At 36.6% G+C, this 27,505-nt stretch overlaps 1 protein-coding gene across 4 annotated transcripts in view; it reads left to right on the top strand.

The window, feature by feature from the left end:
- prkcg (protein kinase C, gamma) overlaps positions 1-27,505 on the top strand; it is a 42,951-nt gene that overhangs the window by 12,791 nt on the left and 2,655 nt on the right. The window contains exons 2-17 of one of the 4 annotated variants that reach the window (XM_058745732.1): positions 4,646-5,262; positions 6,433-6,704; positions 9,288-9,319; positions 11,537-11,619; positions 13,151-13,262; positions 14,307-14,435; positions 15,964-16,120; positions 16,245-16,446; positions 17,671-17,853; positions 20,854-21,027; positions 23,720-23,811; positions 24,136-24,198; positions 24,273-24,411; positions 26,249-26,329; positions 26,432-26,539; positions 26,734-26,874. In XM_058745732.1, coding sequence (XP_058601715.1) covers positions 6,475-6,704; positions 9,288-9,319; positions 11,537-11,619; positions 13,151-13,262; positions 14,307-14,435; positions 15,964-16,120; positions 16,245-16,446; positions 17,671-17,853; positions 20,854-21,027; positions 23,720-23,811; positions 24,136-24,198; positions 24,273-24,411; positions 26,249-26,329; positions 26,432-26,539; positions 26,734-26,874 — 1,926 coding nt within the window. In that variant the 5' untranslated portion in view covers positions 4,646-5,262; positions 6,433-6,474. Of the gene's footprint in view, positions 1-4,645; positions 5,421-6,351; positions 6,705-9,287; positions 9,320-11,536; positions 11,620-13,150; positions 13,263-14,304; positions 14,436-15,963; positions 16,121-16,244; positions 16,447-17,670; positions 17,854-20,853; positions 21,028-23,719; positions 23,812-24,135; positions 24,199-24,272; positions 24,412-26,248; positions 26,330-26,431; positions 26,540-26,733; positions 26,875-27,505 lie in introns of those variants that run through there. The other 3 variants (XM_058745731.1, XM_058745730.1, XM_058745733.1) reach the window with 3 other exon arrangements.

Raw genomic sequence — 27,505 nt, 5'->3', positions numbered from 1 at the left:
TTATGGCTTTTCTAAAGGTGTTTTGAGTTGGATGTCTCCAACTCTGAACTACTTTCCCTCCGTCCCTAACAAGCCTCCAGATAGTCAGTGACTATTGCCTTTGTTCCATTTTATCACGGCCCCTCTGCTTTTTAGCAACTAATCAGCAACAAAACAGTCTCTCTCTCTCTCTTGTTCTATGTGAGAGAGGTGTGTTCCCAGAGTACTGCGGGCGTGGTAGAGTGCTTTATGGCGGTAATGTATTTCCACTCAGCATTGCCATAGTTCATTTTTACGAGCAGGAGTGGGGCATTGTAAAGCAGGCAGAGATAGCACTGTGAAATATTCCTCCCTGTGTTCACAGCATGACCGCTGCTCTTGTAATTTCGGCTGCATTCTACCAAAATGAAACAACGAAGTACACACACACAATGTAAGAGAAATCTGCTATTTTTAAACTAAATTTATAAGTGATTCATTGAATTATTCACTCAGTCGATTTGTTCAGAAAACACTTGCTGTGTTTGAAATTGCTTCTTATAACTTTATTTAGTGCACTATTTGAGGGAAAAGCCATTTTTAGTGGTGTCCAAAACCATAATGAACATTATCAAGTGCACTAATTCAATCCCATAATGCACCTTAGTAACAAGTGTGCAACCCATGTACTGTATTCAACAGCTGTCTGCTCGATTTTGAAACACTACTGTAGGTATCATGTATTTTCAGTCTTTACAGAGTAAGTTACAGGGGAATTACTGGACAGCATACACTATACGACTGAGGATCACACACAGACCTTGAGCTTATTCCAAAAACAACAATGCAGAATGCTGAAATGTGCATTGTTACTAGGAGATGCATGATAAATTAAAACAAAATGTAAAAAAAAAAACAGCTCAAAATCTTGAACATGTTTGATATATATTCAGGTTTTTGCCCATAAAAAATAAAACTTTTTTTTAAATCTGTGAACTTAAATCTGTATTTGTTTGCAGTTATTTTCGATGGCAAAAACTAAAAAAAAAAGTATAATTAGTGAGAGTTCTGTTTCTGTCATTTTCTACAGTAAAACGCCTCTGAGGTGAGAAATCCGTGAGAAGTTTTGTGTCTTTCTTATGCGACATTGTTTGGATGTTTGTTCTAGCAAGGTGACAGGTGTGAAAAGGCTGAACATGATGCATATCTGTGATTTGCCTCATGGCCACATTTGTAACATGATACTGAAAGCCTGCCATACTTTGACACCGCATACCAACAGATATACTCTTCATGTGTTTAGAGGTGAAAATGATTTTGTCCTCTTTTCCCATCACCTTTTCATTCTGGCTGCACAAATCATTTGTTGACTAGTTTGTCCTTTTATTCTTCATTTTTATAGATGTCTTGTTACACTACAGAAGCCCAGTAATGCAATGAATCATCTAGTATTAACCCACCCAAAAATTCTGTCATCATTTACTCACCCTCATGTCCTTCCAAATCAGTCTTGTGTAGAACACAAAAGACAAATTTTGTCACTTTTTTTTTCTCTGCGACTGCAATAAATAGGGACTGGGGCTCCCTGCTGGAAAAAAACAAACAAACAATAGAAACCCTCAAAGAATTTGTAATGGTTTAAACGGTTATAATGGGAATTGTATTGGTTTTAATAGAAACTGTAATCACCCCTGTGGGTCTCTAGAGATAATTTGTTGCCTAAATCCTAATTGAATATGGCCCAAAACACACCTCTGGACAGGGTTGCCAGATCTGTGTAACAAAAATCGCCCAAAACAAACCCAAAGACCCTATCCCAATATTAAAACTCAAAATATGCCATTCCCATACCTAAAATACATATTTTATACTGTAGTCGTTGTTATGCATTGTACACAATTTCTATTTGAAAATTACTAGTATGTGTAATGTGTTTTATTATTAATAGAATGTAAAATATTTGAATACACACATTTTAGTGAATTACAGTTTATACAATATGTCAATCTTTAAATCGCATGGAGAAAAAAAAAGTAGCCTAGTTCCACTTAAAAACCACAAACTTGGCAACAGTGCTACTGGAAACCATTAGATAATGATTTTAATGGTTAACAGTTGATGGTTTGTAAGGTTTGCAGTGGTAGTTGTAGTGGAAACCATTAGAACTTCTGTGATGGTTTCTTCAAACTTAAAGAAGGGCACACCATAGAAGTATCATAAAAGTGCTTCATATGACTTGTGCACTATATTCACAGTTTTCTGAAATAATATGTAAGCATTGTTTGAGGAACATGCTGTAATTTATTCACTGATGATATTCTTCTCCAATAAGCTGATATATGGAAATTTGTTTCAGGCACTTGATAAATTCAGACTTACTTAGATTGCATCTCACATTTCTGACTTTTTTCTTCCTATTTCTTAGAAAAAGTTTGAATTGTGAGATTAAAAATTTGCAATTAATTTATTTAGAAACAAGCTTCCATAGTTAGCTGCTGTGATCCTCAGTGAGATGAATCGGGTTGATCCGTGAATGAATCATTCAGGCTGCTTTTGTGAACTGGATCAACTGATTCATTGACAATATCTAACTCAAGAAAGATTTGGTCATATAACGCAGTATATACTAGAACAAATCTTTCGGTCTACATTTTGGACTGTTCCACACACAAAGCTTATTAAATGGCTTTAGACGATTTGGAATAAAGAAAATGAGTTATATGGCTCACTTTTACTATACTTTTATGGTGCTTTTAACTTTTTTGAAGCTTTCATTATAAGTCCTTCTTTTGTATTCCACAGATTAAGAAGGTCACGCAGATTTTGTACAACATGAGGATCAATAAATAATAAGTGAATTTTCATTTTAGGATGAACTTTCCCTTTAAATGCAAGAATTTCTCCTCTCCACATAACAATATAGATGACTATAGATAAGTGCACAGGCCCTTCACTTTGTTAAGCCCATCTATATTCTGCATTATGATGCTATTACAGTGTGACCAGAGACATGAAGCTGGCATTGATTTATCACTGCAGACATTAGACACTGAAGCTCTGAAATCATTGCAGCAGCATGTGCCTCTATCTGAAATTAAGATATAAAACACGCTGACCTCCACACCCTCCCTCTCAATGACAGCGACACACACACACACACACCCCCCCCCATAAGTCTCCATACACATACCTGTCCAATGACACCGTTTTGCTCTCTAACAATCTTGCTAATTATAATTGTTAATTAATTTTCTCACAGTGTCCCCATCAGGAGACTAATAACCTACATTTTACATAATTAGACCTTCAACCTTTTACTCGCTCCCCTGTTCCCTCCCTCTTCCGCTCATCCTCTCCTCTCCTTCCCTTCACATCACCTCCTGGACTCTGTCTCACTCCTGTTCTCTGGATGTTAGTGGGTTAGTGTTATGTCCTAACACCCTCGTCTCAATATAACAGCACTGTGGCCAGACCCCTCACTGTCGCCCTTTCCTCTGGTCTTCCTCCCTCTTTTAATGTCAGTGTCTGACGGCCATCTTGTCTGCCTCCTCTCTGTCTCACATACACTGTGACCTGGTTTCAGATGCAGCTGTGAGAGCTACAGATAGCCACCTGTGTGCAGGAGCATCATGCACCTATTTGTTTTCAGGGGGCACCAGGGGCACTTCTGACTCACTTTTGCTTTGGGCAAGATAAGACATGAAAACTTTTTGTATTTGTGTGGGATGTGTTAGTCTAGAGGTATATTTTTTTGCATAGTGTGCAAGGTGACCTATAGGTTCAGATCCTCACACAATACTGTACTTTTTTTTTCTTTTTTTTATTAAACTAGAAAACTTACAAGTGAACCCTTGAGCCATTTTTATCTTATATTTTAGTTTATAATAATTGATCTGTCTATCGTATATTGTTTTTGGGTGACATGAACCATGAATAAAATTAAAACGATTGTGCTTTACTTTTGTTGGGGGTCAGTAAGATTTCTAAAATGTCATTGAAATAAGTCTATGATGTTCTTAAAGGCTGCATTTATTTGATCAAAAATTCAGTAAAACATTTTTATTGTGAATGTCAATACGATATTATTATAACATTGATATTATTACAATTTAAAATTTTATTTTCTATTTTATTTAAAAATTTAATTTATTCCTGTGATGGCAAAACTGAATTTTCAGCAGCATTACTCCAGTCTTCAGTGTCACATGATCCTTCAGAAATCATTCTAATGCTGATGTTGTGCTCAAGAAACATTTCTTAACATTTTCATTGTTGAAAAAGTTGTGGTGTGCAATATTAACAGAATATAACAGAATTTAGTTGATTGTGTGGGTGTGGGTGTGTGTATGCTTTCTGAAGAAAGATATTATTTTCATAAATAAATAAATCTATACACACACACACACACACACACACACATATATAAAACCCTGGGTTGTATTTAACCCAGTATTTTTTAGAGTGTGTATGTATATATAAACCATTACATTTTTATATGTATAATTTATACACCTAGAATTTATGAGTAACATAAATGCAAACATTTTCATTATTTATTTATTTGTGAACCTGGCTTATAAATCTGACTGGGTCCCATGCTCAGTTTGAATGAACATGACTCTTCTGCCTGCATAAGGAGATTAATCACCATTACATGCTTTTTAATGCTTTATGTTACTCTTTTCAGGAATGCTGAACTTCCTGTCTCATTCTCAGTGGTTCACTGGAGCTGTCGATCAGGCCTCAGAGTCATATGAGCAACATGGCTGCCAAGACATCCGTCTGTCCAAACACTCTTATAGAGTGAGACTGGCAGTGTTACAGACTGAAGCTGATAATTGATCACTGATCAGATTTCTTTGCTTTCAACGCTTGTCTGCACTGAAGGAGCTACTGGCTGACAGAGCTGCTGGCCAACATCTCCCTCTCTTCATCGCTCTGTCCTCTTTCCTCACCCTCCCATCATCTGTCTGTCTTTTACTCTCTAGAGAGGGGTAACCCAGATTTCAAAAACGAATTGCTGCCTATTTCTCTTCATCTACTCCCTCCTTTTCCCTCTCGCTCTCTCTCTCTCTCTCTCCCTCTCTCTCTATCTCACTTCACTTCATCCCCTCTTTCTGTTGGTAAAAACAGAATCAATCTTGGAAAGTGAAAATCGCCTCTTTTCCTCACCCCATCTATACTCTATTGGATAAAGGAATATACGGCCGTACACTCCTCCTTCTTCTCTCTTTCCTGGAAAGCTGCTGTATCATCCTTCCCTTCATTTTTAATTTCCTTTTTGGGCTTTGATTCTTTTTTCAGGTGCGTTTCTTCTCTTGTAGACCTTCTCTTCTGTTTTTTTTTTTCTTTTACTTTTTTATGAGCCAAGGATTGATTGCATAGAATAACAAGAGTCTTGAGAAGAAGTGAGAGGAAGAGAGAGGGGAGGAAGAGGAGAAACCATACTGCCACACTTACAGGTATTTACAGCTTTCTTTCTTTCTTTTCTTTCTTTCTTTCTTTCTTTCATAAATGTAGTCTGTGTCACTCATTGGTGGATGTCCTAAATTCTTTGTGTTTCCTTTCTTCAGTCTCCAGCGCTGTAGATCTGCTCTTTAATTAATGTGACGATCATTTGTTCGGTGTAGTCGCCTGTTTGGTTTTATGCTGTGTGTCATCATTCATTTCAGCTTTTCTTGATGCATTCTCTTTTATTAATGTGAGTCTGATCGATTCAAAAGCACTCCACTTCTGACTGACCACAAACCAGCCAAAAAACAGCAGTCAGTTTATATCACAGATGCCTTGTTTATTGCTCTTGTCATTTTAATAATACAACAAATGATATATACAGTATTTATAGTATTACTTTAGTGGACATATAAAATATAACACCAGAACTGTATGATACACTTATATAAGCACACCTAATATATACATTTATTGTTTTGCCATTTTAGTAAGAATTCCACAACTGAACACTACTAAACTGAAGCTATAAAATGACAAAAATTATATTTAAAAAAATCATTTACGTTATATTACATTGTATTATATTATATATTTAATAAATTGTATAAAAAAGAATGTGGGGAGACAATGAGCTTGCAGAAAATGTGGAAGAGCAGGTGGTGGGAATCTGGTTGACGTGGAGAATGTAGTGTGTGTGTGTGTGTGTGTGTGTGTTTGAAGTAGGGCAGAAGGTACACTAATCGCTATGAGTTTTGAAGTCCCAGTGGAAGTTTCTCTTAGAGTGTGTATTAACCTCTGTTTCTCACCCTCCCTTTCCTCCTCCTGGGAATCTCTTCCTTTCATTTCCTCAACATCACAAACTGAACTGCCATCACATCCTATTGAATTCCTTCCTTTACGTTCCACGTAACCTCTTACGCTTGATCTGTGTTTTACCAGACGTTTTTCTTCTCCCCGTTTATAAATCCTCTCGTTGGTCCTTAACCCCTCGCTTGCATAACCCGTCCATCTGTCTCCCAGTCTTCTTCTCTGTGTCTTGCTCTCTCCAACCCAACTGGTAGCATGTCTACCCCGGTCTCTCCGACTCCATCTCTGTCTCCCCTGGCTCTGTCCTCCCCATCTCCCTCCTCCTCCCCGCTCCCCTCTCCTCTTTCTCCTCCCCCCAGGCTGCCAGTCTTCCAGAGGAAGGGAGCTCTCAAGCACAAGAGGGTCATTGAAGTGAAGGACCACCAGTTCACAGCCCGATTCTTCAAGCAGCCTACTTTCTGCAGCCACTGCACTGACTTCATCTGGTACTTCACACCTTTAACACTGTTGGCCACATCTATAACTCCTAACATTATTACGCTGTAAACCGATACTTCTACCTTAACCTTTACACTGGACTGCATTTATGTATTGATTTAGTCCTAAAATCTTAATGTCCATATCGTGATTCATATCATAACTCACTTTCAATGCTGAACTGGTCTTGTCATGTACTTTGTAGTTTATACTGAATTGTTATAATCTGAAGCCTCTTCAAATACAGTTAGCCATAACACTACATCATTATTTATTTATTAAAAGACTACATTTTAAAGTGATGAGCATTAATTTTTTTGTACTACACTGTTTAAAAGTTTTGGCTCTGTAAGATTTAAAAAAAATATTTTTTATAGAGCTTTTTATGCTCCCCCCAGACCACATTTATTTAATCAAAAATACAGTAAAAATAGTAATATTATGAAATATTTGTAACATTTCAAACAGCTGTTTTCTAATATAATATGGTTTTTGTATATATATACATAATTTATTTCTGTGATGCAGCGCTGATTTTTCAGCATCATTACTCCAGTCTTCAGTGTCACATGATCCTTTAGAAATCATTTCTAATATGCTGATTTGGTTCTCTTAAACATTTCTTATCATTATAAGTGTTGAAAAATGTTGTGCTACTAATGTTTATGTGGAGAATATGATCAAATTTTTGCAACGTTCTTTGAGAAATATAAACATTTTTGAAATATAATTTTTATAACACTGTCACTTTTGATCAGTTTGATTCATCAATGCTGAATAAAAGTATTAATTTATTTAAATATATATATATCTAACTGACCCCAAACTTTTGAATGGTGGTGTATGTACAAAAATGCAATTTTAAAAATTGCTATTTTCCAATAAGGCATATTTCCAAATAAACCATACCTAAATTTAAGCCTAAACTTAATCAGGTTTATACTTGGAGGAAAAAATACCAATGTGGTAAGAATAAGTAATATACTTAATTCAACATATGCTGTTGTTAATTGTGTAAATATAGTAATTTATCTATAAATATTTATATAATTTACTAGAAAACAAGACTAAAGAACTCAGTTGACATTTACAATGAGTACACTTTCGATGACATACACAGAGAGGGCAGAAGAACACTGTCCCGCACATGTGTTACATGACTACGCTTGTTCTCAGTTTCCTCCATGCCTCATAAAACTCATGCCCTGAGGGGCCTTTTAAATTATGCAGTCCTCTCTGTTTGAGCTGCCATTTAACCACAAGCTCCACAGAACCCGCATAGAACTGCGGCCGGCCATATGGCCCATGCATTGCCCACTTATAGACCTCATGTTCATCAGTACAGCACAAATGTAGCTTCTGATAGATGCATCTGTTTCTCATTCCGTCCATTCATTTCGGTTCATTGAAGTTTTATTCCTATGTCTATTGGAGTACAGCATTTCCAAAGTATTGTGAAGAACATTTGTATATTTTTTAGCTTTATAATTTTCATGAACTCAAAGTACTCTGTCAGTGGTATGAGTACAATCAAAATTAGATTTTTAAGGAGAAAGACTGAAATGAAATGTCATTACTATTCCAAATACTGTAGCTGTTTTCTGTTTTAATAATGTTTTAAAGTATAATTTATTTCTGTGATGGCAAAGCTGCTGTTAGTCCGGTCTTTAGTGTCACATTATCCTGCAGAAATCATTCTAATATGAATATTTACATGTAAATATTTTCAAAATGTATACTGTATGTATGTATTTGTGTGTGTGTGTGTGTGTGTGTGTGTGTGTGTGTGAGTGTTCATATATACATAATAAATATACACAGTGCACTCACACATATTATGTAAGCAAATACTTTTATTTTGGATGCGATTAATCGCGATTAATTGTTTGACAGCACTGCACATTTTTGTGGCAATCATGATACATTTCTAGCATTCTTTAATGCATACAAAGTTCAAAAGGACAACATTTATTTGAAATATAATTTTTAGTCTATTTTTATATAAGTATAGGGTGAATTCAGATCAATTCAACCATTTTTTGACATTGAGATGACTGTGTGACTGTGAACAAATTCACCCAAATTAACCCTACAGCAGATAAATCACTGCTGAATCCTATTAGCTTGAATCCTCTTTTCCATCTCTCTGTCTCTTCGCCCTTGTCCTGTCTCAACTTATATTTCTGAGTATATGTTGATGTTGATTGGTCTGAAGGATGCTCTTAAAGAGTCGCATATACACTCAGATGCATTTCAGAGTAGATCATGCCCAAAGTGTTGGGTGCCAAAGTATCTTATTTTAGCACTTGAGGGATTTATGCTAAGTTGTGTTTTGCATAGCAAAGATATCAGAAGCAGAGCAACCTGTTATTATGGTGAACTGAAGAGCACTTAAATTGCCCGTCAGATGAGGATTTCTTGAAATTACCTTATCTGTCACGGCCTCAGCAGCTTATGTCTTCTGTTTGCCCTCTGTGCTCATACACATACACAACACCACAGCTCTCTATGATCTCCTCTTTTCACAAATCTATGCAATTACACACAATATAATTAGGCACATGATGTGAGTTGTTGTTTATGTTTTACAGGGGAATTGGAAAGCAAGGATTCCAGTGTCAAGGTATGTATAACACATATTTTACCATATTTAAATTCATTCCACAGATTTGTTTATCGTCAAAGATTTTTCAGATCATCCTGCCTATCTATAGCAGTGTTTCTGTTATTCATGAGCCATTCATTTTATTAACTACTGTATTTATGAAATAAGTACCGTTAATTGTTATCATGCATCAAGATCCAAGGATGTAACTATATATTCAATGTTTAAATAGGGCCAAATTTAAAATGTAGGCCTCAATTTGATCTGAATATAGGGGGAATACATGTTCCCCTCAGTGTCTATAGTGGTTATGGCCCTGTGAAGATCCAAAAGTGTTTTGCTGAAGCAATTCATCTTTGACGATCGGTAAGCTGAGACAGCAATATCTGAGCAAAGCCATTTTTTGACCCGAGTTCAAGTCCCAGCTTGTGGTCCTTTCTGATCCCATTCCCCTCTCTCTTTCTCACTTCACTTTCTGTCCGTTCTCTGTACTGTCCTGTAGTCAAAAATGCCAAAAAAGGGTTATAACTTTAAGTCAGCATGAGCAATTCACCCTTTCTAAGTGCATGTTATTGATCTTATTGTAAATGTTTCATCCTTTTGTGTTTAATGTTTTTCCATTTTTTACCTGGATAGGTAAAGGATATTTTTTGTATGCATAGAAGTTCCTGCCCTGCGTTTTTTTCCCCCCGATAATCCATTTCAGTCAGATGCATGTCACAAAATGGAAAAAAAGATCTGACGCTACTTCTATTACATCACAACTTTAAAAAGACCTGTAGCAATATAATATACTCCCTCGATTTAATCCCACTATAACAGTGTATTTTTGCTGCATTATGATTTTTATCACGAATTATGACATTTAGGGTCAGATTTACTAACAGCTTGCACCACTGCAAACCCTGTCTACTGCAAACTACTCTCAGCAAGCAGTGAAACATAAGCGATGGAAAGGTGTGGAGACAGTTATTTTTGCTGCTGACCTGATTGCATATGCGTTTGTAGGAGTTTCTCTTTCAGAAGCAAATTATATGGGAGGAGAGTGTTTAAGTGAATCATGCAAGGTGATTTATTAAGGTTTCAGGGTTCCTGCGCCATTTGTAAAAGTATGGAATTTGATCTGAGTAATTTCCAGGTTTCATTTTCTTCATAGTAAGATGGCAGCGATGCACAAATAGGTTATAGTGTATATACACAGTATAAAACTAGAAATTGTAATGCGTAAGCACGCAAGAAAAATTCTAATACACATTTCTAGAGGGCACAAAAAAGATTTGAAGATGTGAAGTTTTTTAGGGGCTCTGTATGTTCTCACTTTGAGAAAATCAATGAATAAACCCCTGAAAAAATATAAATATTTACAGGGGACTCTACTATATACCAAATATGTGACCCTGGACCACAAAACCAGTCTTAAGTGTAAATTTTTCAAAATTGAGATTTATACATCATCTGAAAAATCTGGAATCTGAGGGTGCAAAAAAATCTAAATATTTAGAAAATCGCCTTTAAAGTTGTCTAAATTTTCTTAGCAATGCATATTACTAATCAAAAAAGAAGTTTTGATATATTTACGGTAAGAAATTGACAAAATATCTTCATGGAACATGATCTTTACTTAATATCCTAATGATTTTTGGCATAAAAGAAAAATCGATAATTTTGACCCATACAATGTATTTTTGGCTATTGCTACAAATATACCCCAGCGACTTAAGACGGGTTTAGTCTGAAAAAGTAAAAATGTGTAGGCATCCTGAGGTTTGCGGTAGTCAGTTTACTGGCATTTGCTCTATTATTTAACTCCCAAAAGAAGCTTGTCTTCACCCATTTTGCACCAATGTGATTATCATCAGCTCTGCTTGTTTGCGACCCTATGTTAATTTGCGCTGCTCTTAGTAGATTGCATTGGTCATTATGGAAATGAACTGGCTGCGTCTGTTCTTTAATTTGAGGATTGTCAGTAGCTCACCCGCAGAACTTTCCACTCTCATTGGCAATTTTATGGGATTGCGTTCTCGTGCTAATTCACCCTATTTAGTAAATCTTGCCCATAATATTTCTGATTAAATTCTGAAAAATGAGCTTTTCATTGCAAATGAATAATCTTCTATAAGCCATTAGCATATAAAATATTAATGTAGTGTGCTACCATTTTACTTAATGAACCTTGATGACTTGCATATGACACAACAGAATTGCTTTACTAGATATGGTATATGTTTGTTTTAGTCTGCAGTTTTGTGGTGCACAAACGCTGCCATGAGTTTGTCACTTTTACTTGTCCCGGAGCCATCACTGCTCCCAAAGCAGAGGTATGTATGTACTGTTAATGTATAGAGTATGTCATCTTTTTGCCATTTACCGTTATTATTTTTTTGTTTTTGTCCTTTCACTCTATATTATTTTTCTTTTCCTTTCATTATTTTGCTTGATCATATAACTCTTCTTTTCATGCTTGATGTTCTGCTATGATCACCGCAGTTCATCTTTTATTCTACTGTATCATCCGCACCCCATCCGTCTCTCGCCTCTTCATTTTCACATTTTTGCATGGCAAGCCATTTATTTTTTGGCTGAGTAAGCCAATATGGAAGTAGGTCTCACCGTCACACTCATCTTTTCCTTTTGACGAGCCTTTTATTGCTCTCTCTTGCATTCCTTCTTTAAAAGAGGAGGCTTAAAAGGAAAAACAATATCAATTTTCTCTCTCGCTTGCTCTCTCTTATTCGTGCTACACTACGATAAAACGTGCAAGGGGATGTGATATGATGGTGTTACACTGCTACTCACACTCACGTAATGCAGAGTGAGTGTAAGAATACGTGTGAAAGAGAAAAGCAAGGAAGAAGCTATATCGCAGCAGGCTTCCATTGTTCCAAATCCTAGTTAGCAGCCTATGTATTATTCATAAATAAAAGATTTACAGTATGCTTATTAGAATATCACACTGTTAGCTTAGCAGCATGCTAACGTGAAACTCATTGAGATGAACACGAATTAAGTGTGTAAAGCAGTGTTTAGCGCCGTGGCATGTAGAGCATTCCAGATCAGCCCCTTGTTAAGATGCTGTCTTAAAAGCCAGCTGCCTATGTAGGCAGTGATGCAACATACTAGTTTCTGAACAGAGCTGCAGTCTTTATTCCACCCTGAGTGTCTGAGATTTTTTTCACAAGCAGCTAAATAAAATGGTTGTAAAGTGAGGCTGTGCATGTGCGACTAGGCCGTAAGGAAGGGTAGACAATGATGCCCGTGTGAGAAGCAGATGAGGCAGACTGACAGAGAGGAAAAGAAGTGAAGAGGAAGATTGTCAGAGGATGAAGAAAAGGAGCAGGCAGCATGCAGAGAGTGAGAATGAGGGGGAGAGAGAGAAACCAGGGTTGGGTGGGGAGGGTTTAGGCATTTAGGAAGATTCAGTTTTCACAGCTGAGCTGAACTCATATATTCATCCACCATTCATCCTCAAAATAGCCCTAGCTAATTGGCTCCCAGTGAAAAAGTCACTTCAAAATGAAGCCTTTCCTCTGGACCTATAAAGAGAGAGAGAGAGAGAGTGAGAACCAGAGGGAAAGTAGAGTATCTGTGTTTGTTTGTGCATATGCTTGCTGTGTCTGTGCATAAAGATTGTCCTATTTATAGAGCAAAGAACAGTATGAGAGGGTTTCTTATCAGACACATCATTTAAATCTCTTTTTCATTCTCTCATGGCCAACCCGTTTCCTAGAACTGGGTGTACATGGCGTCCCTCTGTGTTAAATATGAAATCACATCAACGTGCTTTTGCCTGCAGACTAAACAATTAAATAAATAAATGAGTACAATGTTTTTGTCTGTCCCTCTCTCCAGGATCTCAAGAGCAAACACAAGTTTAAAGTACATACATACTCCAGTCCAACCTTCTGTGATCACTGTGGGTCTCTGCTGTATGGCCTCATACATCAGGGCATGAAATGTGCCAGTGAGTCTATTTATATTGAGATCCAAATGGAGTTCATCTATTCTAGACTGTAGACTGACATGCTGTGGACTTAGAACAATGTAGTTATACAGTATATTTACCTGGATTTTCACAGTAGTTTTCATGACTTATTGTGCAAATATAATATAATTAAGGCTAAATTCTTTGCCTGATCAGTTTATATATATATATATATATATATATATATATATATATATATATACAAATTGTAATCATTTTAATTACAATTCCACAATTGAACACTACTAAACTAAAACTATAATACAGTAACAAAACAAATAACAAAACCATATATAAAATTATAGTATAGTATAGTTCATTGACTATTAAGACCACGTGAGCAATTACTTAGTAATTAATTGACTTGAATTAGTGCAAGTTAGGATTTCCTGCGTAATCCTGCCAGCTATGCAAGGATATATATAAATGACTGTAAATTTTAATGTTTTCATTTCAATTTCAGTTACATTAAATATTATTAAAATAACTTTCAATGAATTGTCTGTGGAAGTCTCTTGCTTGTACATAATATGGTGAAGAACAACATCCATATAGTTCACTCATAATGTTTTTAAATTGTTTAAATTTCTATTGTATAAATTCTTAGATCTAAATTAGCATAGCATAATCATCAAGATTGCTGTCATTAAATCAACACAGTTGTATGTAATTATATGTAACTGTAGAGTAATGCTTTTCAGGCTTTTAATAGATATCTCATACTGTATATTAGATTGAATTAATTCCCTTTAACTCTAATTTAATCCATGTAATAACAACCATGTCATCTAATATAATTTGCATGACACTTTCAGAAAATAATAAAGCAGGCGGTGGTAGCTGACAGCACTTGCTGGTTGTGGCTGTTAACACTGTTTGTATTAGATATAAAAGGTTTACATTATTAGGCAGACTGCTCCTGAAAGGAGACTATATACATTATATGTAATTTTTTCCTCACACTCTTTCTCTCCCTTTCATTTTTGTGGTATGTGTGTGTTTGTGTGTGTCTGTGTGAGAGAGGTTGTGACATGAATGTACACAAGCGCTGTGAGAGCAGCGTCCCCAGCCTGTGCGGACAGGACCACACTGAGAAAAGAGGACGGATTCGCCTGACCGTGCGTGGAGAGAAAGAGGACATATATGTCACAGGTGAACATAACTGTAACTTTTACAAACTGATGAACACTATTAGACTTTTCGGTAACACTTTAGTACAGGGACCAATTCTCATTATTAACTACTTGCTCATTAGCATGCCTATTATTAGCATATTGGCTGTTTATAGTACTTATAAAGCACATATTCTGCATGAACATGTTCTACATCCCTAATCCTACCCAATACTTAACTTAACAACTACCGTAGGCTACTAACTTAGGAGTTATTGAGGCAAAAGTTGTAGTTAATGGTTTGTCAATTGTGAGAATTAGACCTTAAAATAAAGTGCGACCGTCTTCTCAAATAGCACAATCAAGAATGCAGTTAACTTTAGTATCCCTTGATATCTTTGTAGGAACCTACATGTTTTACTTATTATATGCTACATGTTTTTATTTTTGTGCTATGCCACATAATATGTTTTGACATTTTTGACTTTTGATATGAAAAGTTTTTTTATTATAATTTTTTTTTAATATATGTTACATTCCTCAAAATGACGCAATAAACAATATAATTTAGACTCTTTCCAGAGCATTATGGGAAGAATTAGTAAGAAATTTTCCTTTTAATCCTTTCAGTAAAAAAAGTTTTCTGTTTTACACAAATTATACTTTTGACTGCTTTTGTCAAATGCAACCATTCAACCCTGTTTTCCATGACATTGTAAAAAAAATTATAAAATTACAAAACAAATAGTTTTCTTTAATAAAAATGTCTATCAACATCTATAAACTATCATAATTATATAGCTTGTATTAATTATATATTGTAGCTTTCTTGATTATGTTGTTATTTAATATTTATTACTAGAAAATTACAATGTAAAATAAATCTGTAGGATTACAGCTGAATTTATGCCCCACGTTTTAGTAAAAGGATTGCAAAAAAATTCAAACCCCTTATAAAATGAATAGAAAATAAAACATCTGCCCTTGTTTTATGTCCTATTTGTAGAAAGTGCCAAGTAATGTTTATTAAGATTCCCCTATTTATACCCCAGTGAAGAATTACTCCTTTGCTCACATAGAGAATTTGCTGTTTAAGGAAGCCCACTGGAGATGCATTATGAGCCGCATGGCACAGCTCAACTTTCCTCCAGCAGAGGGAAATGTGTGCATATAGCATCATCAGTACATGAGGAAAAAGCTAATTATACACACACACAATCTGCTGTATTACAATGCATTAGCTGCGCTGTGTCAACTTAACTAAGCCTGTGGCTCTTAGATCAGCACCACCATAGAGAGACTAATGAGTAGTGAGAAGACTACTAATGCTCTACAGAGAATGTGAGCATTTAAAATGCACCGCTGTTCTTTTAAAGGCAACCAGCAGCATGTCATTCTGACAGGTCAATTTAACAGTACAGCTGAAAGCACATTCACTGTACGAAGCATAGCAGCACAACCACAGAGATATTCACTTTGTTGCATTGCATGGTATAATTCATGCAGTATTCAGTACTGGTATGTTTGAACACACATAATCAGTTCTCGATGTGTAATGTATGTTTTAGTGCATGAAGCACATAACCTGATACCCATGGATCCTAACGGCCTGTCAGACCCTTATGTGAAGCTCAAACTCATTCCTGATCCAAAAAGCCAGAGCAAACAGAAAACCAAAACCATCCGTTCTACACTCAACCCTATCTGGAACGAGAGCTTCACATTGTGAGTCTTATTTGTGTTTCTTTGTTTGTATGTGCATATGATGCAGAAGTTGTTGCCAGGGTGTTGCTGTGGTTTTCTGAGTGGATGCTAGGTTCTCTCTCTCTGTCCTCCTGTCTGTGTTTAGTTCAGTGCGTGGGAGGCAGTGGGACAGGCGTTTGTCTGTAGAGGTCTGGGACTGGGATCGGACCTCACGGAATGACTTCATGGGTGCTCTGTCATTTGGCGTTAGTGAGATATTCAGACGTTCAGTCAGCGGCTGGTTCAAATTACTCAACCAGGATGAGGGAGAGTATTATAACATCCCTGTACCTGACCCAGACCTGCAGGTACTCTCTCATATCATCTGCACTTTTTAATGTTATTATACTTATTTGTACTAATTCCTGCTGACTTTTTTGTGATTTGTCATGTTTATGATCTGAACAAATTTACTAGTTTTTAAACAAATGTTTATTATTTCATTTTTGGTAACATTCTTGTTTACACCTTTGTGTGCGTGTGTGTGTGTGTGTGTGTGTGCACGTTTTTGTGACATGAGGACACAAATTTGTATAATGACATGGATATGACATAGGTATTACAAGGAGAAGGTGACTTGTGAGGACATTACCCCATGTCCCCATTTTTCGAAACGCTTATAAATCATACAGAACAAGTTTTTTTTTTTTTTGAGAAAGTAAAAATGCACAAAGTTTCCCGTAAGGGGTAGGGTTAGGTGTAGGGTTGGTGTAGGGCAATAGCACATACAGTTTGTACGGTATAAAAACCATTACGCCTATGGAATGTCCTCACAATTCACAAAATTGTGAATTGTGTGTGTGTGTGTGTGTGTGTGTGTGTGTGTGCGTCTGAGCGCATTGGTTTTTATGGTTTATGGGGACTCTCCATTCAGATCTGCCCCATCCAGTCAACAACCAATAGATACTGTAGATCCAAGTTTTTGATAATCTGTATCGCTCAGAGCTACATTACAAAATTGAAACAAAATATCTCTAGCTACTTCCATGAATTTTCAACAAATTTAAATTTATTGTCTTCATGTTAGCAATTTTTTATTACCTACCGTAAGCACTATTGTAGGCAGTGTAGCCTGCAACTTTTGAGTTGCCTTCCATAAGTTGTGGTGAAAACAGAAAAGTTGTTGGCTTAAATCTTCATGTGGCTATCCATAAAGCGTCATCATTGTGCCCTTGAGCAAAGCACTTTACTCCATTTTGCTCCAGGGGAGATTATGCCTGTAATAGATGTACTGTAAGTCACTTTGGATAAAAGTGTCAACATGCAATATTCAGCCAAGAGAGTGCTGTAGAAGACTAGGGCCATCTCAGGTCCACAAATAAACACATCCAGATAAAATCAAATGTTCTTTTTGAACATCATGCAGTCACAAACAGCCACATCTACAAATTCTGTAAATGTCATCTTAGTCTGACCACATTGTGTGAGCACCATAATTGTGTCACTATCATAGCACATCCACAGGAGGGCAGTGTAGTTCTTTATTGAAACAAACTCTCTCTCTCATCCCATCTTTCTCCTCATTTCTGAAGGTACCAGATGCTGCTATCATGCCCTCTATTCCTCCTACTCCTGTTACTGTGACGACGCCTGTTCCTACTGTGACCCCTCCTGTTCTGAGTCCGACTCCCACTGCACTGCACACGGGCAAAGGCCAAGTCAGGCTGCACGATTTCAACTTCCTCATGGTTCTGGGCAAAGGGAGTTTTGGCAAGGTGCTTGAAATTACATACTTTTTTCATACACACATACACATATAGTGGGATCGAGGAGCCACAATGAAAATATGGGATTCAAAATCAAATTTAAACCTGGAAATCGGATTCAGGATTTTGAAAAATGAGAAACAGTGAAATTCTGTGATGTAAAATGAATAGTGTATGCTGTCACTAAAGCAAATAAACACCTAATTTTTCAAGTCAACTTTTCACTGACATTTGGACCCTACTGTATGTGTAATAAATCTTTGTATTTCTTCTCCTGGTTGTCAGTGGAACAGAAATCTTTAAAGGAAACTCTCTAGACAGACTCAGACAGAACTCCCACAGTCCGCCCACTCTGTTCACTGACTGTCTGATGCATATTGAACACCAAAATGGCAAGCGCGGACTATGATCAACAAGTTTCAGTCTGTTTGGCTGGCTTCACGCAACTTCCAAGAGTAAAACACCATTTTTTATAATTAGTCTGTCAGTAAACAAATTATGTTTACAAGGTAATGAGTTGATACAGTGATTGCTTTGAAGGACAAAATAATGAGTCTGGCAGCTTAGAGACATCAAGTCTATGACAAATATATAGATTAGTCCCTTTCAAGTTTAAACTAGATTAGTTACAGTGCAGTGCATTGGAGTGAATTTATTAATCATCACGCTCAGCTCGCACATGTGCTTTGATTTTTTTTTTTTGCACTAATTAGTTTGTCTTAATTTAGTTTGTCCGACACTGGCCCAGGCTGTTGTTTCACTGTCAAGACAGAACAACACCTACAAACTACTGGAGACATCAACAATAATAGCTGGTGACACTGTGTCGGGGAAAATGACAATTCTGTCATCATTTACTCACCCTCATGTCATTTCAAACTGTGTGACTTGTGCTAGTAACCAAAATGTTATGGTTTCTATTGACTTCCATTGAATGCAAAACATTTCTCAAATTATCTTCTCTTATGTTCCACAGAAGAAAGTAAGTCATACAGGTTTGAAACGACATGAGGGTGAGTAAATGATTCCAGACTTTTCATTTTTCTGTGAATTATCCCTTTAAGACATACCCGCAAATGTAGTTTTAATGGGTACAAAGACATTTATCTGTCATAACTTCTGGAGAGAAATAGCACAAACACTAGACAAGGGTGAAACTTGTGCATGTGTTGAATTAAATTGAGTATACTTTGAAAAACTGTTGCTGCATCCGAAATCAGATCCTGTATAGTAGGTACTGGAGTTGGGGTACTTAAACTTGGACTTCAAACTCTGATTCAAAACTGGACTTTGACTGCAGTTATGAATGAACTTGGACTGGGATTTGTACTTGAAAGGTAACATGAAAGATAAAAAAAAAAAAAGTAACAACATAAAATTAAGATAAAGTGACCTTAATAAATGTCTCCCACTCAAACTCGATTGGTTAAGGACTAGGACTCAGACCAAACACTAGTATGTGCTACATTTGTTTTAGGTACCTTTTGCCTACTGTTTTATGAACGCTATGAATCTGGACATGTTACTCGACTCGCATACTGTTTTTTATTAATTATTTTTGTCCACAGGGTGGCAACACTGGCCCAGATTGTTTTTGATTGTTTCACAAAGAAACAGCAGAGACGGAACACAAACAATAAACTACTGGAGAATGTAACAACAATAGATAGCCTTGTTGATGAGCACTTGTATGATGGGGTTAAGAGATAAGTACACTTGTGTCAAAGTATACTTTGGCCTTCAGCCTAAGTAGATGGGTTTGGGACAAAACAGGCTGCAAGGCAGACCAGATTCTTATGCCGAAAGTCAGGCTACATGAGACCACATTCACTCATCAACAAACACGTCTACTTACATGTTCCCTGTAGATGCAATAAGGAGTGCGAAGGGTACAATGTCCTTGGAACTGAATTAGGCCCTTGTCTCATTCGTTCCTGGGCTGCTGCTGCTAATTCAGGCAGAAGGGGAAACGCTAAAGCTTTGGTCCCAGCTGCAAGAAGAGGGGGTTGATTTCCCTATCTAAAATTTGCAGCTGTGGCTCTGCCTCGCTTCCTCTAGGAGGCAGAAGCTCTGACTCAAGGCCCAGTGAGATGCAGACCTTATTCACCTTAAAATACCTGGAGCTATGTAGGCACATGGTCATTTGGGTGGTCGGCCAGTCTTGTTATGTGATAAATAATGCAGAAATTGTGATACGTGTAAGAATCTCCTGGTGATTGCAAATCCAAGAGCAGCCATGGGATTGTTGGAATATTTCAGAACGAATGCCTTGTTTTGGTCAAACAAAACGCTCAGTTCTTCTGTCTGTGCTGAGCAGAATCTAAATGCTATTGTCGTGTGTCAGCACAGAGCACACAAGTGAAGGACTCTGAGCTGTTTGATCCCTGAGGAGGAATGACATGGGAGTGTGTGTGTGTGTGTGTGTGTGTTTTGCACTCTCTTGTTTGAGCGTGTGGAGGAATGTTTGTTGCCTTTGTGGTTGTGTTCATGTACAGTATATAAAATCATTTTAAAGTAGATGTTGTGTGTGCACGGGTATATCTGGTGTGCATACGCATGTGTGCACACTTGTGTGTGTGTGTGTGTGTGTGTGTCCTCACAAGATATTTGGTTATATAAGAGGCCAGGGTTATACTCAGTAGACAGCACATCCTCCAGGGCGTAGAACCGTGCTAAAGAAAGGATAGAAATGAGGGAAGAGATTAAAGAGAAGAGCAGAGGAGAGAGACCTGGGACCCAGAGATAGAAAAATGACACAAAGCAGAAAAAAAAGACAGGAATAGAACAGGATCACACGAGTAAATTAAATGAATTTCTGTTCATTTTTTGTTTGATTTGAGGTAATGTTCCCTTATGAATGTTAAACTTGCTTTGAATGATGTTTTCTGCTCTTGCTTTGTGTGTTTGCCCAATCGAGTCGCTGCTGTAGGAATGTGAGCAGAAGATGATGAACTCTTAATTATTAATGTTCAAGAAGTGTTAGCGCAAGGTTTCCTTGTCATCTCACAGGTCCTGTTGGCAGAGGAGAGGGGCAGCGAGCGCTTGTTTGCGGTGAAGGTGTTGAAGAAGGACGTGCTCTTTCAGGATGAGGACACAGAGAGCGCAATGGTGGAGAGAAGAGTGCTGGGCCTCGTGGGGCGACCTCACTTCCTGACCTCCCTCTACTGCGCCTTTCAAACCGAGGTCTGTGTGTTCATCGATGTGTGTGTGAGAGCATGTAAACGGTTAATGATTAAAAGAGAGTGGGAGCCTGGGGATGAGGTTTATACATGCATATGCAAATTATGAAATATATATGGACTGAAATGTCATTCGGCCCTTAGTGATGGAACAGATGCACTCTTCACCTTCAGGGCCATTTTTAATTTACTTTTCTGACCTTGCACAGCTGGAACACGAGTACTGACATTTTGTGGGTCCTTCATGTCCACATGTGGTCTCCCGGGGCAGAAACTAGATATTTTTAAACATGAACGCAGTAATTTTTTGTTTTTGATGTGTTGGTTGATCGTATACTGACACCGAGTGGCGTGGATGCAGCATCACACTAAAGTTTTCAGGTTCTGATGCCATTCTGCAGGTGATAGTGTCTGTTAACACAGGATTACCAAAACAATTAAAGCATGTCGGATTTACCATAACTAGTAAATTGCAAAAAGCATTTATATCTTTACAAAACTCGTAATTACAATTTATAAACTCTCTGACCACATGATTGCAGCAACGTGATGCTGAACCAATTAAAATGATGGCAGCTTCAAGAGTATAATGTAGTAACTACTAAAATGTAATATATAATCTGTTTTGCCTGTTATGAACATATTAATAATGCAAGATTAATCTGAAAATAAACAAAAGACATACAATATAGTTTAATGTAGCCAGCAATAAACTAAATAAAGTGTATTAAAGCATTTGTGTAAAATCTGTTACTTGTTAAACTATGGTCATGTCAAATTATATTAAAATATTGGCATTAATGGTGTAGAAACACATAATTCAGAATGAGAACGGCCTGAAGTAGAATGTCTGGATTTTCTAGTAATTACGGTAATTCCAAAATGCCATGAACACACTTAAATATTCATCTGGTCATGTGATGTAAAAATGGCTGCCACTATGAGTTAACCCACTCCATGTAAAATAAACAGCTTTTATTAGGCTTCTAATATGCCTAGATTGTTCATCACTCGCGCGTGTTCATCAACCTCTACTGAGGTTTGTATGCCAGCTTAATGACTGTATCAGTTATGGAGTAAAGCTGTTTAATCATAGTAAAAATGAAAGTATCACCGTAAGTATTCTTCTTTTACCTCATTAAAAGGTTGTTTACATTGGCCTAGATAGGCACTGATAGATTCAATTAATTTGCCCTGAACAAGGCTGTTAGCAGTCTTGAGAGGGAGACTAATCACAAGAACAGATTGCTTTTACAATATTGACTAACAGGGTTTATAAAATGTCAACATGAACAATGGGTGAACAAAATAACAAGCTTCTGACAATGTAATAATTATATTCTTGGAATGCTGTCATGTGAGTCCTAAACTGGCAACCTGGAACAACCTGCGTAATAAAAGGTGATTCGACAATCATTTCACTCTGACATGGTAAATAATTTTTGTAACTAATGAATCTGGAGGGCCTTTTTGCAATGTTAGTTGTCTCATTTTGCTTTGAAAAATGACTTTTCATAGAGCTAATTGTCTGACCTCTTTTAGCAGACACGTATTGCAAAGTGGCAATCAGCCTAATGAAATACATTGGCAGCTGCAGTACTGAAAGAGAGAAAAAGAGGAGTGTGTGTGTGTGTGTTTATGTCTGGCTTTAATGGTTTGTGAAGGTTTGAATTACTCTTCTTAAATCACTTGATTTTTTCCCCCCCTGTCGATTGAATTTGTAACAAACACTCGATGTGACTGTGTTTGGTAATGACTTCTTTGTGTATGTAAACTGTGTCTCTTTGTATCAAATGCATGAAATAGAGTTTCCTGTCAAAGCTATCAGTTGCCCAGTGGAAAAATGCAGCGTCCCACTGATCAGAAGTTCAAGTCCTACAGACACCAGATGCTGTAGTCAGATGCCTCTGGAGATAAAGTGGGCTGTTATCTTGCCTTGGCTGTAGGTGACAAATACTGAAGCAACAGAGAAAACTTGCTGGTCTCAGCTTACAACCCAGAGTTCACACAATTCATTGTGCAGGCTGTGTAAAGTACAGTTAATTTATTGTTTTTGAAAGAAGTCTCTCATATATTAATGAAGGCTGTATTTATTTGATCAAAAATACAGTACAACAGTAATATTGTTAAATATTATTACAATTTAAAATATCTGTATTTGTACCTGTGATGGCAAAGCTGACTTTTCATTATTATTCCAGTCTTCAATGTCGCGTGACCCTTCAGAAATCATTACAATATGCTGATTTGCTGCTAAAGGAACATTTCTTATTTTTAATGTTGAAAACGTTTGAGGGTGGAGTGTTATAGTCAAAGTACTCTGGTTTCAGTCAAACAAATTGCGTCAGTGTTTCATAAACTAAGATTTTTTTTATGTTTATTCTGCTGTCAGTTCGGTTAAATGTAAAAACTAAGTATTTTGATAGATACAATTTTGTCACTTTACTCATTACTTTACTCACTTTAATGTAAGTCTAATTTCTGTAAAAATGTGATATTCATGGCATTGTGAGATCACAAGGTCTTGTTTCTATTTATGAATTTACAAACATTTGTCTTATAATTTGACTGATTGCTAATCTACTGTGGCATTTGCTGTATTATTTAATTGAATAGCATGAGAACAAGCGAACTGATTGACGATTCATGTTTGATTCCATATCTGCTGATTGCTGACAATCAGTTTTGTGTTGTAGGATCGTCTGTATTACGTCATGGAGTACGTGAACGGTGGTGATCTTATGTTTCACATCCAAATCGTCGGCAAGTTTAAAGAACCGCATGCAGCGTAAGTTTAGCACTTCTCTTCTGTAATAATTCGCTGAAAACATGTAGTCATCCTCAGGCCATGCGAGATGAGTTAATTCTTCTTCAAAACAGATTTGGAGGAATTTACTATTACATCACTTGCTCACCAGTGGATCCTTTGCAGTGAATGGGTGCCGTCAGAACGAGAGTCCAAACAACATTACAATAATCAACAACTATTGCTTGCTTTTACACTTTTTATACTGTTTAAGTACACCCTCTGTTCTGTTTCTAAATTCGCCTGATCATTCTGTCATTCTGCAGTGTGTTTAATGGAGTTAATGAGAGATTTTCATGTTGACAGGTTCTATGCTGCTGAGATCGCGGTGGGCCTGTTCTTCCTGCACAACAAAGGCATCATATACAGGTACGAGACATGATGCCAGTCTCCTTCCACAAACTCACCATATGTTACAGTCTCTCTCTTTCTCTGGTCTGCAGAGATCTAAAGCTGGACAATGTCCTGCTGGACAGTGAAGGACACATAAAGATAGCGGACTTTGGGATGTGTAGGGAAGGCATGATTGAAGGGGACACCACTCGGACCTTCTGTGGCACACCTGATTACATCGCACCTGAGGTTTCCTTTACTCCATCTCCATCCTTCTGCTCCCGTCTGATTCATCTTCTCTTCTTCATGACCTCGGCTCTGTGTTTACATGAACACTCGGTGGATGTGCCAAGTCAGCACATGTCTGCGTGTATGTGCATATACATGTCTCTGTGTGATTTCATTTAGGTTCACTGCGGTGTTTACTACACGGCGACATGACGGACATCCCACTTGAGTGATGTATGTGCTAAATCGTCAATGTTTGTGTTTTGCTGTGTGATGGAAAGGCGATGTGAATGTGGGTCTACTGAAGCCCAGTATGCGTCAGTGCTGTATTAACCCAGCAGTTAAACTGGCTCACATTGATCACATTATGTAAAAAAAAAAAAAAAAAAGAAAAAGCCATTGATCTTTGTGTCCCTGTCATTTTGAAAAGATGCAATATGTGTCCCTGCAGGCAAGGAAATTAATCTCTCTTTCTCACGCTGTGACACACACACTCACGGCTGACACAGAGACACTGGCATATTTATTGTGTAATTATCTTTAATATGATTTTCATGAGCTTATCTGCACATTGAGAGGGCTGTAATAGCATCCATCTAACTCTGTAATGGGAATATTTCTAATTTATATGATTTTGAGAATATAACATTATGAAATTACAAAGCATTTAGCAAGGATGGGCAAAATTCAAGATCCACTTAAAAATCGGCTTTCTTTAAGTTTAGGAGTTGGAATGTGAGTTTAATTGGTCACATTCCACAGGATGTTGAATTGGAATGATGGGAAGTGGAATTTACTGAATTGCGATTCAAAGAAATTCAACAGTCATTAACAGAGGAACAAAAGGACAAGAACAAACTTACACAGAGCTCTACTTAAAGTTTCCATCTTATCATCCTGCTTCATGTTGTTTGGCTCCATTTCGAAGAGTATTCTGTGAAGTATCTTTAATAAATATGTTATATTAAAATGTGTAATTTATTGAATATATTTAAATGCCTACTGTACACTACTATTCAAAAGTTTGGGGTCGGTAAGTTTTTTTTAAATGTTTTTGAAAGAAGTTTCTTTTTCTCACCAAGGCTGCATTTATTTGATAAAAAACAAATGCAGTAAAAGCAGTAATATTAATAAATATTATTACAGTTTGAAATAACCATTTTCTATTTTAATACATTTTAAAATGTAGTTTATTCCTGTGAGGCAAAGCTGAATTTGCAGTAGCCATTACTCCAGTCTTCAGTGTCACATGATCCTTCAGAAATCATTCTAATATACTGATTTGCTGCTCTAGAAACATTTTTGCTGCTATTTTTTTTTTATGCATTTATTTGAAAATGAAATCTTTTGTAATATTAGAAATGCCTTTACTCTCACTTTTGATCATTTAAATCATCCTTGCTTTATAAAGCTATTCATTTATTTTACAAAAAATCTTACTGACCCAAAACTTTTGAATGGTAGTGTAGGTATTTTGTTATATTCAAATTAAATTAGCAAATTTTAATGATATACATATTTTAAAAATTCTGTATATATATAAATGCAAACATAATAATAATATAAATTCAATTGTATCAAATTCAAAAATTATCTAATGTTTTCATAAAGATCACATTTTTTTCTACATGATAGCATTTTTAATGGTAATTCATATTAAATGCAGTTATACTGAATTTCATTTTACTTCCTTAAATTCAAATTATAATTCTGCATCCTGTTTGCTACCTCAATACAAATTAAAGAATTAAGTTGGAATTCAAAAGGCATTCTCAATTAACACTTTGGGAAATCTATACCCAAAATAAATGAATTAAAAAAAAAAAAAACGTTTATAACAGATTTGTGTTGTTTTCAGATTGTGGCGTATCAGCCGTATGGTAAAGCAGTGGACTGGTGGTCGTATGGAGTCCTACTCTATGAGATGCTGGCTGGGCAGGTAGTTTTTCATCCTCTGCTTCCCTGAGCCTTTAATTGTGTCCTTTTCTCAATAGATCTTCATCCCCGGCGCCCTCTCCCTCTGTCTCTCTCTTTTCATCAGCCTCCTTTTGATGGCATAGATGAGGAGGAGCTGTTTCAGTCCATCATGGAACAGAGCGTTTCATATCCGAAGAGTCTCTCTCGGGAGGCTGTGGCCATCTGCAAAGGGGTAATCTACTTCCTGTTCTTTCATCTCTGCTGCCTACATACTTTGCTCACGGTGCATGCACAGTGCAATCTATCCCATCTTTAATACTAACACAACTTCTAAAAACTTTGACTTAAATTAGCATACAATTGAATTTCCACCCTTTCTGTCTCTCTGTTTTTCTGACATTCTTTCTCCATCTGTTTCTCTCACAGCTCCTCACCAAGAACCCCGCTAAGCGTTTGGGTGGAGGAGAGGATGCAGAGAGAGAGCTGCGGGAGCATCCTTTTTTCCGCTGGATAGACTGGGACCGACTGGAGAGACTGGAGATACAGCCTCCCTTCAAACCCAGAAGTGTCAGTATCACCTATCACAACACCTGTCTCTGTGTGTGAGTCAGGCTTTACCCCAGGAATGCCCCACAATGATAGAAAAACTTCTGGATTATTAAACATACTAAATGATGTCTTGAAGAAAATTATAAAAATATAAAACGCTTGGTGCGATGATTTGGTTTTGGGGTAGAGGAAACAAAAAAAAAAAACATTATCTAAATAAAAACAGTCAAAGAAAACGGAAACTCCACACCATGAAAGAAAAAAAAAAGTTTATTAAATAAGTAAAAGGATGGGTGGATTGGTAGATAGACATATTGATTGACTGATTGATCATGTTATATGATAAAAATGGTATTAAACCTCCCTTCAGGGACAACTACTGGGGATAAATTATTCATTCATTCATTCAGAAATTAAAAAGATAGTTGTTTTTAAACTCCAAATTGGTTTTCTTAAAGGGGTAGAATTTGCTTGGGCTGAAAAAATAATAAGTTATATTTCAATTATAGATAGATGGATGAATTAATGATGGATACATTTATATAAATGTATATTTATATATAATAAAATAAATTATGAATAAATGCTAGGTAGATAATTATATAAAATATATAAACTATATGCGTATATATTGCTATATATTATATAA

This window comes from Onychostoma macrolepis, chromosome 16 (assembly GCF_012432095.1).
Source record: "Onychostoma macrolepis isolate SWU-2019 chromosome 16, ASM1243209v1, whole genome shotgun sequence".
In the NCBI taxonomy this organism is placed as follows: domain Eukaryota; kingdom Metazoa; phylum Chordata; class Actinopteri; order Cypriniformes; family Cyprinidae; genus Onychostoma; species Onychostoma macrolepis.
This window is presented reverse-complemented; position numbering and strand designations above follow the sequence as displayed.